The 12,287-nt window shown below is 45.1% G+C and overlaps 1 protein-coding gene across 12 annotated transcripts in view; it reads left to right on the top strand.

Annotated features, from left to right (window-relative positions):
* CACNA1C (calcium voltage-gated channel subunit alpha1 C) overlaps nucleotides 1-12,287 on the top strand; it is a 662,038-nt gene that overhangs the window by 578,562 nt on the left and 71,189 nt on the right. For all 12 annotated transcript variants that reach the window (XM_047065565.1, XM_047065566.1, XM_047065559.1 and 9 more), the window contains 6 exons: nucleotides 553-660; nucleotides 1,507-1,559; nucleotides 1,883-2,029; nucleotides 3,397-3,598; nucleotides 5,171-5,329; nucleotides 5,949-6,059. In XM_047065565.1, the coding sequence (XP_046921521.1) occupies nucleotides 553-660; nucleotides 1,507-1,559; nucleotides 1,883-2,029; nucleotides 3,397-3,598; nucleotides 5,171-5,329; nucleotides 5,949-6,059 (780 nt within the window). The remainder of the gene's footprint in view (nucleotides 1-552; nucleotides 661-1,506; nucleotides 1,560-1,882; nucleotides 2,030-3,396; nucleotides 3,599-5,170; nucleotides 5,330-5,948; nucleotides 6,060-12,287) is intronic.

The following is a 12,287-nucleotide window of genomic DNA, read 5'->3' as shown; positions in this document are numbered from 1 at the left end:
GCTCCTGGGTGGCTCAGTCAGTCAAGTGTCTGACTCTTGGTTTCAGCTCAGGGCATGATCTCATGGTTCACGAATTCAAACCCCTCATCAGGCTCTGTGCCCAGCTACATGGAGCCTGCTTGGGATTCTCTCTTTCTCCCTCTTTGCCCCTCCCCTGCACTCTCTCTCTCTCTTAAAATAAATAAAATAAACTTAAAAAAAAACAAAATCAGAACTTCTAAGCAAAACTTGTGCATAAAAGAGACACACACACAAACCCAGGGCCCCCACATGAAGATGAGGCCCCCATATTCCTCCACCTATAAAATGGGAAACTAGCAGAGCTTTTGTCCCTATAGTCACCTAAAGCCCAACAAGGGACTTTGAGTTCCATTGGATCCCATCACCATGTGAACCTGGGAAGGTGCTTTGCCTCTTTGAGTCATATTTTCACTCTGGTGACAAAGGGGCTGTCCATGAGCCTCCCTCAGAGAGGTTCGTGCTTTGGCTAACGGAAGTTCAGGCTGTAGGCACTTCCTGAAACCTGTCCCCTGCCTTCCCTTCCCACCACAGCACGTGGTCCAGTGCGTGTTTGTCGCCATCCGGACCATAGGGAATATCGTGATTGTCACCACGCTGCTCCAGTTCATGTTCGCCTGCATCGGGGTCCAGCTTTTCAAGGTAATAGCTTGGCTCTGATCTGTGCTCCTGCTTCCTTCCCCTCCTGTCAGCATGCCTGAGAAAGATTGCTGGCAGATACACTCAAAAGAGGACAGCGGCCTGGGTCAGACTTAAGATGAGTGGAACCTCCAAACACCCTCCCCTCAGCTTCCCCCACTGGGAAGGAGGACTCTCCACCAAGCCAAGGACCCCCTTGGTCTTGCAGCGCAGCCTGCCTTTCTGATCCCTTCCCTTCCTTCTAGCAAGAAAGGGAGAGGGACTTTTATCCTCTGAAGCCTCATGCCAGTCACCTGCTCAAACCTCCGCAGTGGTCCCCCATTATTGACAGCATCAAATCCACCCTTCTCCAGCCAGCTTTCAGAACTGCATCCATCCAGGTTCTCTCTCACTGCCTCCTGACAAGGCCCCCCCCCCCCCGGCTACAGTGAGGCTGGCTTCCTTGGTTTCTGCTCTTTCTGCCTTAATCCTTTTATTTCTGAAGCATTCTTCCCCCTGCCCTCTCCCACTGACCATATAAATTCACCTGATTTCCGGCCATTTAATTTGTCCCTCTGAGACCTGTTCTACTTCCACCTTCTTTAGGCCAGCCAAAAGAGTCCAGCTCTTGTGGAGTGGAGTTCCCCCCTTTTTTGAAAATTTCAATGGTACATCCAGCACTGAGCATCTTTATTCACTGACTGCTTGGTATATGTGAGTCATGGCTTCCCTGTTAGATTCTGCTCACCTTGTCCTTTTTGCCCCAAGTTCCTAGCACAGTGCTGGGCTATAGACATGATCACTAATCATTTCTTGACTGATTCATTGATTAATGAACATCTCCAATCACTTTGTTCTTTTGCCTTCCAGGGAAAGCTCTACACCTGTTCAGATAGTTCCAAGCAGACCGAGGCGGAATGCAAGTGAGTACAAGCTGGACGGCAGCAGCACAAAGGATAGTTAATTCTGGGAGGTTAGTGACTTGGCCTGAGAGGAAGGACAGTCCATTCTTTCTCATATAGCACTGACAGGTGGACTTCTACCTTTGGGTAATGTGATACTGTTGACATGAAATGTAAGATTATCTATTCTTGAAAGGTCTACCCACTGAAGTTCTTCACAATGGCTCACACTGTGGGGTTTAAGCCTAGCCAGTCTCATCCCACCCAGCAAGCCAGGAGTCATTGGTGGGTCAGGTGTGAAGGAAGGTGAGAAACACAAGAATTAACTCTTCCTTCTTTCTCAGGGGTAACTACATCACATACAAGGATGGGGAAGTTGACCACCCCATCATCCAGCCTCGCAGCTGGGAAAACAGCAAGTTTGACTTTGACAATGTTCTGGCAGCCATGATGGCCCTCTTTACCGTCTCCACCTTTGAGGGGTGGCCAGAGTGAGTATGCAAATCACAGCCTGTCCACCCTGATATTAGAGCCCAAGCTATTCCCCCAAGTTTTATTACTGTCCCACACTCAGGTCGTGCTTACCTGTGTCCTCCCCAAACAATGAGGGTTTGTTCCTAGACAATCTGCATACCATGGTCACTGCTGAAACATAGACTATTCTTTTTCTGGAAGATGTCAAATTTTCAGAAATTCCAACCAAAAATGATCTTCTTTTAGCTCTCCTTCCCTACTTCAGAGTGAGCTGCAATGATAGGGGTCTTTATCATTACTCTCATGGCACATAGGAATGGGGTGAGTTTCTCTAGGTATGAGCCCTTAGATAGCCCTTAGACAGGATTCAAAATTACTGATCCCAACATGCACTCAATGTGGGTAGAGATGGCAAAGATATCTGTTTTAGACTCTACCTCAGTCTCCTTGGAAAAAGGCTTGTCTATAATTACAGTGAAAAGTAAGAAAAGGATGGAAGCCTGAGTCCAAATTCCTCTGCAGAGATCATGCCTAGACCAGCCTGGTTGGCCCTTTACACTGTTATCACCTCTACCAGGCAGCTTGTGCATCAGGTGTTCCATATATCTTTGTATAGACACCTGCTTCCCCGTACGCCCCACCCAGTGCACTCCAGGGAAATTATCATCTAAAAGAAAGAAAATTCTAAATATTCCTAAGTCAGTAACCACACATGGATCTTAGATAAGAGTCCCATTATTATATGGTAAAATATAGATGATACCTAGAGAATAACCAAGTACTGTGCAGAGTAACAAAAGAAAGAGAGGAGTCAATCCCTGTCCATGAAGAGAAACATACACATATAATGGCATACATATATGAACTACCTAAGTATAAACCCAAACCATTGTTGATGATCTGAATAAGCTTGGGTCATTTTTACCTAATATTTTTATCTAAATGGATATTTTCTCTCAGATAGATTTATTTTATGCTCACTGTAACATCCTCTGAGCCTATGCCAGTTTGCAAAGCTGTTTCAATATTTACTAATGTTTCCAGTATTTGAAATCAATGTCCATAACTCATTTTACAAATTCTTGACAGTTTCAAAACACCCTCGTATACACTATATCAACTATCTTGCCAGGTAGGAAAGTCAGGAATTATTGTCTCTCCATTTCACAAATGAAGAATCTGAGGCTCAAAGAGATTGATTTGTCCATGGTCCCACCCCAGTAAGTGGCAGAGCTGGAACTTGAACCCAGATCTTCTGACTCCCAGCCTATAGCTGTTTCCAGCACCCTTGATCCTGAGGATACCTAGGAGTAGTGGTGCTGTCATTCCACAGAAGTGACACTGCTTCTCCGGTTCCCTCTGTGGGGCCTGTCTCCTCCTGCAGGCTGCTGTACCGCTCCATCGACTCCCACACAGAAGACAAGGGCCCCATCTACAACTACCGTGTGGAGATCTCCATCTTTTTCATCATCTACATCATCATCATTGCCTTCTTCATGATGAACATCTTCGTGGGTTTTGTCATCGTCACCTTCCAGGAGCAGGGGGAGCAGGAATACAAGAACTGTGAACTGGACAAGAACCAGGTAGCTTTCTAGGAAGAGAGAAACAGGTGGCAGGGCCGGGTGGGGAGCATGCAAGGAATAAAAGCAGTTGGCAGCCTGTGGCCAACCCAGAAGAGAGGCTGAGGTCAGAAGAGAGATCTATGCAGATGCTAAGATCATCTGTCTGCTCCTCAACAAGGGAATAGGGCTGTCAGTCTTCTGGAAGGCCCTGGATGAAAGAAATGCAAATCTCTGCAAATCCTGAATCTGACATTCAGCCAACAAATATTTGTTAAGCACCTACTTAAGGAGACTCCATGATAGATGCTGTGAGAAAAAACCTCACACCCTATCTCTTAGAAGTTAACAAATTAATAAGTGCCCACGTGGGTTGGCACACTGATAATGAAGAAAGAAACTAGATCAATGAGGCAGTGAGGATTTCAGAGGTGAGGAAGAGAAGGGCCTTAGAAAACCCTTAAATGGTTTAAGTAAAACACAGAGGCCTGTGCATGAGGTGGGGGCAAGAAAGAGGCTTCAGTAGGAATAATGTGATAATGCCAGGACAGTAAGGTATTCTGTGGCCTCTGAGAAAGTTGGCAACTCCATCAGTGAAGAATGAAGCTGTTACAGTGGGCTGCAACATGTTGTCACTGAGGTCAGTTCCCCAGCTAGACTCCTCAATGGGGAGAGTAAGGAGGAGTTATATCCCTGTGTGTGAGTAACTTAAGGTCTCATATGGGAAAGCACATAGCACAAGACACTCAGCTCTACACCAGTTAGACCAGCTGGACCTCTCATGGACTTTGATGTCAACATCTTGAGTTTAGACTTGTCATTCTGGCTGTTCTATGACCTTTGGATTGGAAGAAAGACAGGAAAGAAGGAGACCAATTAGAAAATATAGATGAGAGATGATTAGACCCTCATCTACTATCAGGTTAATGATAGTGGAGGTGGAGAAAATAAGAGGAAATAAAATTGGTCAGGCTTAGAGATTGGGTGTGGAGGCTGAGAGTAAGGGAAGAGGCTGGAATGACTCGCCAGTTCCTGACATAGGAATCTGGGCACAGTGCAGAGAAATGAACTAGATCTGTTCTGGAGTCTCAGGAATGTCGTCAGCCTAAGATCTCCTCCCCTATCCATGAACTATCTTCAGATCTTGTGTACATGGGTAAATAAGGAAGATTGACTTAGGATAGGAGGAAAAGTTGAGGAGGGAAGTGCCCAAAGGAGCATCTGTGGTATAGGAAATAACCAATGGGAAGAGGAACTGTCATTCAGTATTTATCAAATGCCAACTAAGTGTTGGCAGCATACCAGACATTACCAAGTTGAGAAAATGAGACACAAACTCCATGACTAAATCTTGGTAAGGAGATTGACTAGAGGCAATTCTTTCCTTCATTTAGGGAGTTACAGAAAATTTTTTTTAAAGTCCAAATAGTCTCTCAAACCTATAAATGAGGTAGAGCAATAGATTATTTCTCTGACTCCCAAGGTGTATAGTTTCATCCACATCCCACCCTCCTCTGCCATCCCCACACACATCATCCAGGTTACTAACCCCCTCTCTCCATTCCCACCCCAACCCTCCCGCTGCCTCCCTCCCAGCGACAGTGTGTGGAATATGCCCTTAAGGCCCGGCCCCTGCGGAGGTACATCCCCAAAAACCAGCACCAGTACAAAGTGTGGTACGTGGTCAACTCCACCTACTTTGAATACCTGATGTTCGTCCTCATCCTGCTCAACACCATCTGCTTGGCAATGCAGGTCAGTGCAAGGGGGGCCCTGGATATGTGATGCCTGCAGGAGGGAGAATGCTAGGGGAGGATATGAAGTGTAGAAGACCTGCCTGGCTGTCTCTAGCGTGTCACCTTCATATTGACCAAGGAAGCAGAAAGAGCAGAACTGTCTTCTTTTCCCAGATAGAGAAAGATAAGTGTCCCTTTCAAGGATGAGCTCCTCTCTGGCATCTTATGAAAGAACCCATAGGAGCCTGGGTTAAGAAAACATTTAGAGTGAAGGAAATGGAGAACAGAGGGGGAGCTTGAAGAGCTCATTATTGTCAGTGAGGCATGGGTGTAGAGGTTGGTTCTATATCCACCTGTCTTCAGGGAAGTCAACTTGTGCTTGAGCTCTCCTGAGAGCCAGAAGTCTCCATAAAGTTGTCATAACCAATCAAAGCAGGAACACAGAATTCTGCCAACCTGCATTTTCAGAGCTAGCAGAGAAGGGAAGAATTTGCAGGTTTTCCTGAGTCCACCTTACTGCCCATGGAGATGTGAATGGCCTTCCAGGTTTTAGTTCAAAGAAGATCTCTGTTGAGAGGAGGGTGGTGAGGAGTAGGGATGTTCCCGCCTCATTTTCACAATCTTTCCCCTCCCCTCAGCACTATGGCCAGAGCTGCCTATTCAAAATCGCCATGAACATCCTCAACATGCTCTTCACTGGCCTCTTCACTGTGGAGATGATTCTGAAGCTCATTGCCTTCAAACCCAAGGTAGGCCTCTGAAAAAGGTGTCTGATCTGCAGGGACCAGAGAGATGGAGAAGAAGGGGAGGAAGGAGTGCCAGTATTGAAAGAAGGAGAGTGAGGGGCAAAACTAATCAGTGAAAGACCCCATGTTCTTGGAAGACAAATGTTATACCTCCTAAATCTACCAGGAGTTGGACCAGGACAACCCCTTGAGATAGAGTCTCTAGTCCATGGCTGGGATATACAGGAAACAGATTCCTCCCTGAGCCAAGCCTCTTCTTCCAAGGAGGCAGATGATGGTCCTTCTTCTCCCCTTTCCTACCCTGTCTCCACCCTCACCCCCCAACACATAATCTAGAAGCAGCTATTCCCACCAACTGGCAAACCAAACCTCTTCACAACCAGTCCCCCAGATTCACTCAGGGTGCTGTTCTACTCTTCTCTCACTTCATCAGCTGCACAGACCACCCTCAAGCTCAGCTAGGGCTTCATTTGCTCAGGGCTCAGCATTCCAGCCTATGGGGACCTCCTGTTCCCCTCCTCGGAGGCTACATCATTGTTCCCTTGCACTTTCCAGTACAAAAAGGGCAAATGTCTTATAAGCAGACATTATAAGCAACTTCTAGAAACAAAGCCTGGAAGAAAGATTAGAACTATTGGCTGAATGAGGCAGGGTAGGGAAGGTTGGATTGCCTGTCATCTTGGATTCTCTGTGCCCCCCTAACCAGCCCCACTCCCTTCTCCTGGATAATGGAGGAGTAAACTGACTTGAATATCACCCACCATCTTCCACCCCTGAAGACAGGTCAGAATCATTGGCATCCCCTGGCTTGGGATTCACAACATGGGCAGCTACTCCTGAGGGAGGGTATAGCAGCAACTCAGTGGCTTCTCTGGCTACCACAACCCCTTTTGGAGAGCAGTAAGAAGGAAAGAGTTGGTTTTAAGAGAATCATATGGCTCCAGACTTGAGGAAATCTCTCCAGCTTTTTGAGCCTTCTCTCCCCCTCCTTTACTAGTTTTTACAGATACAACACATCAAAAAGAGACAAAAAGGAAGAGTCCTTGACCATATGTTCCATTTTTATTCAAATTTTTACTTGTCCTGGGATTAATTGGGACAGAGGGGGTGCTCCTTGGCTATTGGATCTGTATTCATTTACCATGATGTCATCTTCTTTGAATTAAAATTCAACTAACATTTCTGAATAACCTGCCATGTGATACACATATCTCATTGCATATAATCTTCAAAACACCCTCGTAAGAAAGGTATTAGCATCCTCATTTTAGGAAAGAGGGAAATGAAGCTCAGAGCAATTAAGTGTAATATTAATTACACCATTATTAAGTGGCAGAACTGGGAATAGAATCTGGTGCCTCTGACTTTATAGTCGATGTCATTTCCACTGTGCCAAGCTGTTAGCAAGCATCTTCCATGTCAGGTGTTCTGCTGGGTACTTTTCAGAAAGAGGGAAACAACCTTTGAGAGACTTCAAAGATAAGTCAGACAATATTCTTGTAATACTTATTCCTTCTCTCAAAGAATGCCTGTGAATCTTGGCTAATTTTCAGAGGATAAGACTCTTAATAAATGTCATTTGGTGAAAATAATGGTGTTTTCCTACCTCCTCCAGGGCAGAAAATATACTCTTTTCACTTTCCCTTCCAAACCCAGTCTTATTCAGGGGCATAAATATTGTCCTGGCCTAGAAAAGACCACTAAATGTCCCTGGCCACCTTCCATGGGGCCCACAGTACCTCTGCTTACCTGTGGTCCTATTCCAAGTCATGTGGCTCAGCAGTACTGACAGGTTCACAGCCCACAGCAACGTGACCAGTGAGGCTGGGAATACAGGATCATTGCCAAGTTGAGCTTCAGTCTCAGATGACAGCCTCTAGTAGAGAAACTGGCATCGTTTTCACCTAGTTTCATGAGACATATGGTTTAAATATTTCAAAGCCTTGAGTCATTCCACAGTTGACTCAGATGTGTCTCTGATGGTGTCTGATGCAGTCTGCAGAACCCTGCATTGGACTTTCTGAATTATACCTCATAAGTATAGGAGATGTATTAAGCAAATTGCCCTAAGAAGAAAATGAAATTGATCCCTGCAGGGGCTTATGCCTGAAAGACACCCTTACCTAAATCCTGCAGATCAAGGAGTAAGCCATTTTCTAGGAAGTAGCTAGCTGAGGTGGTCTAAACCATAGAGTGACTCCTAGTTGTCTCAATCCCTAGTTTTCTATTGTGAGAAGATGGAATAAATTAAGAGAAACTTTTCCCAAAGAAATAAGAGAGCTATCCTGGGGTCAACTGCATTTCACACATGCCAGGGTCAAACTGTGGTGTAAATTGAGAGAAAAATGGATATTTTCTGTGAATACCTCAAAAGGGACTTCTGATAATAAGAGGGGTAAGGGTCACTGGACCTGGCTGGCCATGCAAGGAAGGTTGACCAGTTGGAAGGAGACTTGAAGAGAACAGGGTGTCCTAGTTTCTCATTAAGCTATGTTCTTCATTTAGGGAATAGACTCCAAGAAAAGCATCCTCCAAAATTGGCATAAAATCAAACCAGAAACAACTTGAAGCCCTGGTGTTATAAGCCAAGAACCAGTGGCGTATACAGTGACCTGAAATACAGAACAGCTTTCATATCTCACCATTAACTGAGATTCTCTTCAGCACCTTTATTTCACTATAATGATTATTTATCTATGATATGAATGAGTCTGCACTTATAAGCATTGGGTGTGAAAGATCAGTTAGGTAGCAAGGGTGTAGAAGACTGGCATCAATTGTAACCAGGGAGAAGTTACCTGAAGTTCTCAGTGCTTGACTTTTCTTCTCTATTCTTTCAGTGTCTGTGATTGGTTGGTTGGTCAGAGAGTTGGCTAGATCACTTTGTACTCTTACTTTTTCTTTCATTGTCTTCATGGTGATTGATGTTGCCAAGTTCTTCATTTCTGTTCTCCTCACCACACTATGGAAACTGAATTTACTCAAGTAAATCCCTGCCCTAAATCCAACTGCCCCACTCCTTAAGTTGACACTCTATTCCAAACACACCAAAAACTATGGGTGAATATAAACCAGTTTAGAGCAATCAGTCCCCCACCTCAGAGATTTGTGGTGATGTCTGAAGAGAATGCAGTAGGTAATAGTAGTATTGATTCTACACCTAATAGCAAGCCAAAGGAAATCCCTTCCCTAGAGTAGGAGATACTTGGAGACATTGAATGGTACCTGGGTCCTACCTGATTGTGCAGGACCAAGTTGGTCAGCATGGAAAAGTCTTGGTTAAAATTTTCTGAAGGTAACTAAATAACTGCACTGTTCTATAATGAATTGAAATGCATCAGCAAAGACAGAAAAAATTTTTAAGATACACTTTATAATAAGTGCTGAAAAATATCTAATGCCTAGGAATAAATCTAACCAAAAATGTCTCAGATCTCTACAGAGAAAACTATAAAATTTCATAGAAAGGAACTAAAGACAACTAAGTAAGTTGAGAAATATCATGTCCATGAGTTGAAAAACTCAATATTATAAACATGTCATTTCTCTTCAAACTGACCCATAGATTCAGTACAATCCCATTGAAAACTTCAGATTGGACTTTACCCAAGGTGAGAATGTCAGGTGAAAGGGGAGCCACCAGCCACCTGGTGGCTGATAGAATGATCCTGGGTTGTTCCAAGGCTTTAGCCCATTTGGGCAGCTCTGACATCACCGTGGAGGGAGAGGCAAAAACCTGGTCACAGATACTCCACTGTTAGCTAAGGTTTTACCAGAAGGGGTAATGATGTCACGTGGCTGCCTGGGATTTACTGTTGACAATGACTCAGCAAGCACAATGAGGAGGTGGGGAGAGAAGGAGAGGCTCCAGGCTTGTCCTCCTCAACAGAAGTCAGTTGCCCAGAAAGGTAGGAATCCCCGCAGTAAAAGGCTCCTAACTCCTCTGCTCCCTGTAAACTTTCACATGGGTCATGGAGGGATGAAGAAGCAGATCTGCTGTTGCTGAGATGTATCACCTTCCCCTTGGCTGCTGCCCACTCAGTATCTCCCCCAGGGGAGGATGCTAAAGGGCATTTGACCCTGGCAGCATCCTGTGATCAAAACCTTGGCCTCCTCTTTCAGCTCTTTCCTAGCCTGAGAATGGTCCAGAGAGGTCAAAAGAACCAAAGGAAAATCCCTCATTGACCCTCCTGGTACCCCAGCTTTCTTGAATAAGAGCAACTGAAGCCTCAGGACTTTCCTGTTGTAGAACGAATTAGGGTCCAAAGGCCTTTCAAATCTAAGGGATGAAGTGAGGCCTCTGGACCAGCTCTATCTAATAGAACTTTCTGCAATGTTCCATATGCACTGTCAGTAATATAGCCTCCTGTGGCTATTGCATGTTTGAAATGTGGCTAGTACAGCGGAGGATGGGTTTTTCAAATATATTTATTATAATTAATTTAAAATTACATAGCCAAATGTGGCCGGCAGCTGCTATATTGGGCAGCACAGCTCCAGACACCGCTTCTTACCCATAATATTCCCAGCTTCTGCTGTCTTCTGTCTGTCTTAGTTTCTTCAGCCCAGCTGCTCTGGCTTCACAAAGCCAGATGGTTTACCTCACCCTCCCCACTTGTTCTCCAGCTGTTAATTTTCTACCAGAAATTGACTCATAATGGTGGGAGCCCTCTTGACAGGGTAAGACAGCAGTCTCTTGCTCAAGGATCCCACAGTGTGGATTTTCTCCTGACTTGGCCAGTTCATCCCTGGACTTCCCCAGTCCTTGTCAGCTGCAAGTGCTGAGCCTCCTTCCCTGTGGGTCCTGTCCCACCAGGTTCCTGAGCTAAGGAAGACCCTAAGGAAGGTGGGAAGAGTGTGGTCTGGAATTAGTCTTGCTACTGTGGGCTGAATATAAGCCGTGTCCCTGGTGATCCCTGGGGCACCAGCTACTCTTTTTCCCAGTCCATTAGACTTCAGACCAGGTTTCCCAATAGGCTAAAGTTCACCAACAACGCAACAAATACTGTATTGAGCACCGACACAGCAGTGTGCTTGGTTCCAGGGACACAACAGTGACGACAGGCAGGTTGGTGAGCATAGCCTTGCTCACTTCGCCTTTTTAAGAATAGAACTCCCTGACTTTGGCTCACTCTTTGGTCTTGCAAAGTCCCCATTTCATTATCTCATTCATCCCCAGAAAACCTATCCAGCCTTACTCCTGTTTCTACTTAAGAAGCAGTGAATAAACACACGAACCCATTGTGTATCGATTCCAATATGTTAAATTAAGTAACATTCAGGAACACGGGGCGCCTGGGTGGCGCAGTCGGTTTAGCGTCCGACTTCAGCCAGGTCACGATCTCGCGGTCCGTGAGTTCGAGCCCCGCGTCGGGCTCTGGGCTGATGGCTCGGAGCCTGGAGCCTGTTTCCGATTCTGTGTCTCCCTCTCTCTCTGCTCCTCCCCCGCTCATGCTCTGTCTCTGTCTGTCCCAAAAATAAATAAAAACGTTAAAAAAAAAATTAAAAAAAAAAAAGTAACATTCAGGAACAAGGAAGGAAGGAAGTAATATATATTAAGTGTCAGAAGAACATTGCATTAGATATTCTCCATTCACTATCCCAATCAATCTGTGAGACTAGTATGATGGTATTTAGGAAACTGAAGGTCAGAGAAAAGCTAAGTAATGTGTCCAAGATGGCAGAGCTAGTTTTTTGCTGTTGGTTTTGGGGGGATTTTAACGCAGGTTTAGGTGATTCAAAAGCCAAGCCCTAACCACTACACCCTAATTGAAACAATAAACATGAACAAACTGAGATGTCACTCTGTACCTAGTGGGTCCTCAGCAAATGTTCATGTTCTTCCTTATAAGCAAATCAGAGACAGAATGAAGGCAAGCCACTCTCAAGTAACAAGTCTATGTAAACTGATATAGTCACTCCATTCCCATGTCCTTCCACCTCCTCTGAGGCCCCTTCTCTCCCTATACCCCTCATTCCCTCATTCTGTCCTTGGCCCTTTGTTTCCCTGGATTTATCTGGACCACCTGGATTTCCCTTCCAAATCTGAAGTGACAGGTACTTTCAGGAGAGGGAACAGTCACCTGATAGGTGACGTCTAATAGCCTACATATTAATGTATGTGCACACACACTCATGCACACGTACATGCACATGCACTTGACATGAGAAGACTTTCAAGATGTGAAGACAAAAATTAGATTGCCCAATTCCTGGAAGGCAGGAACTGTT

The sequence above is a fragment of the Lynx rufus genome, unplaced genomic scaffold (assembly GCF_022079265.1).
Source record: "Lynx rufus isolate CCGP_SWC_20201006 ecotype Redwood Valley unplaced genomic scaffold, mLynRuf1.p SCAF_7, whole genome shotgun sequence".
NCBI classification, from domain to species: domain Eukaryota; kingdom Metazoa; phylum Chordata; class Mammalia; order Carnivora; family Felidae; genus Lynx; species Lynx rufus.
The sequence above is the reverse complement of the archived record's forward strand: the minus strand, read 5'-3'. Positions and strand labels throughout refer to the sequence as shown.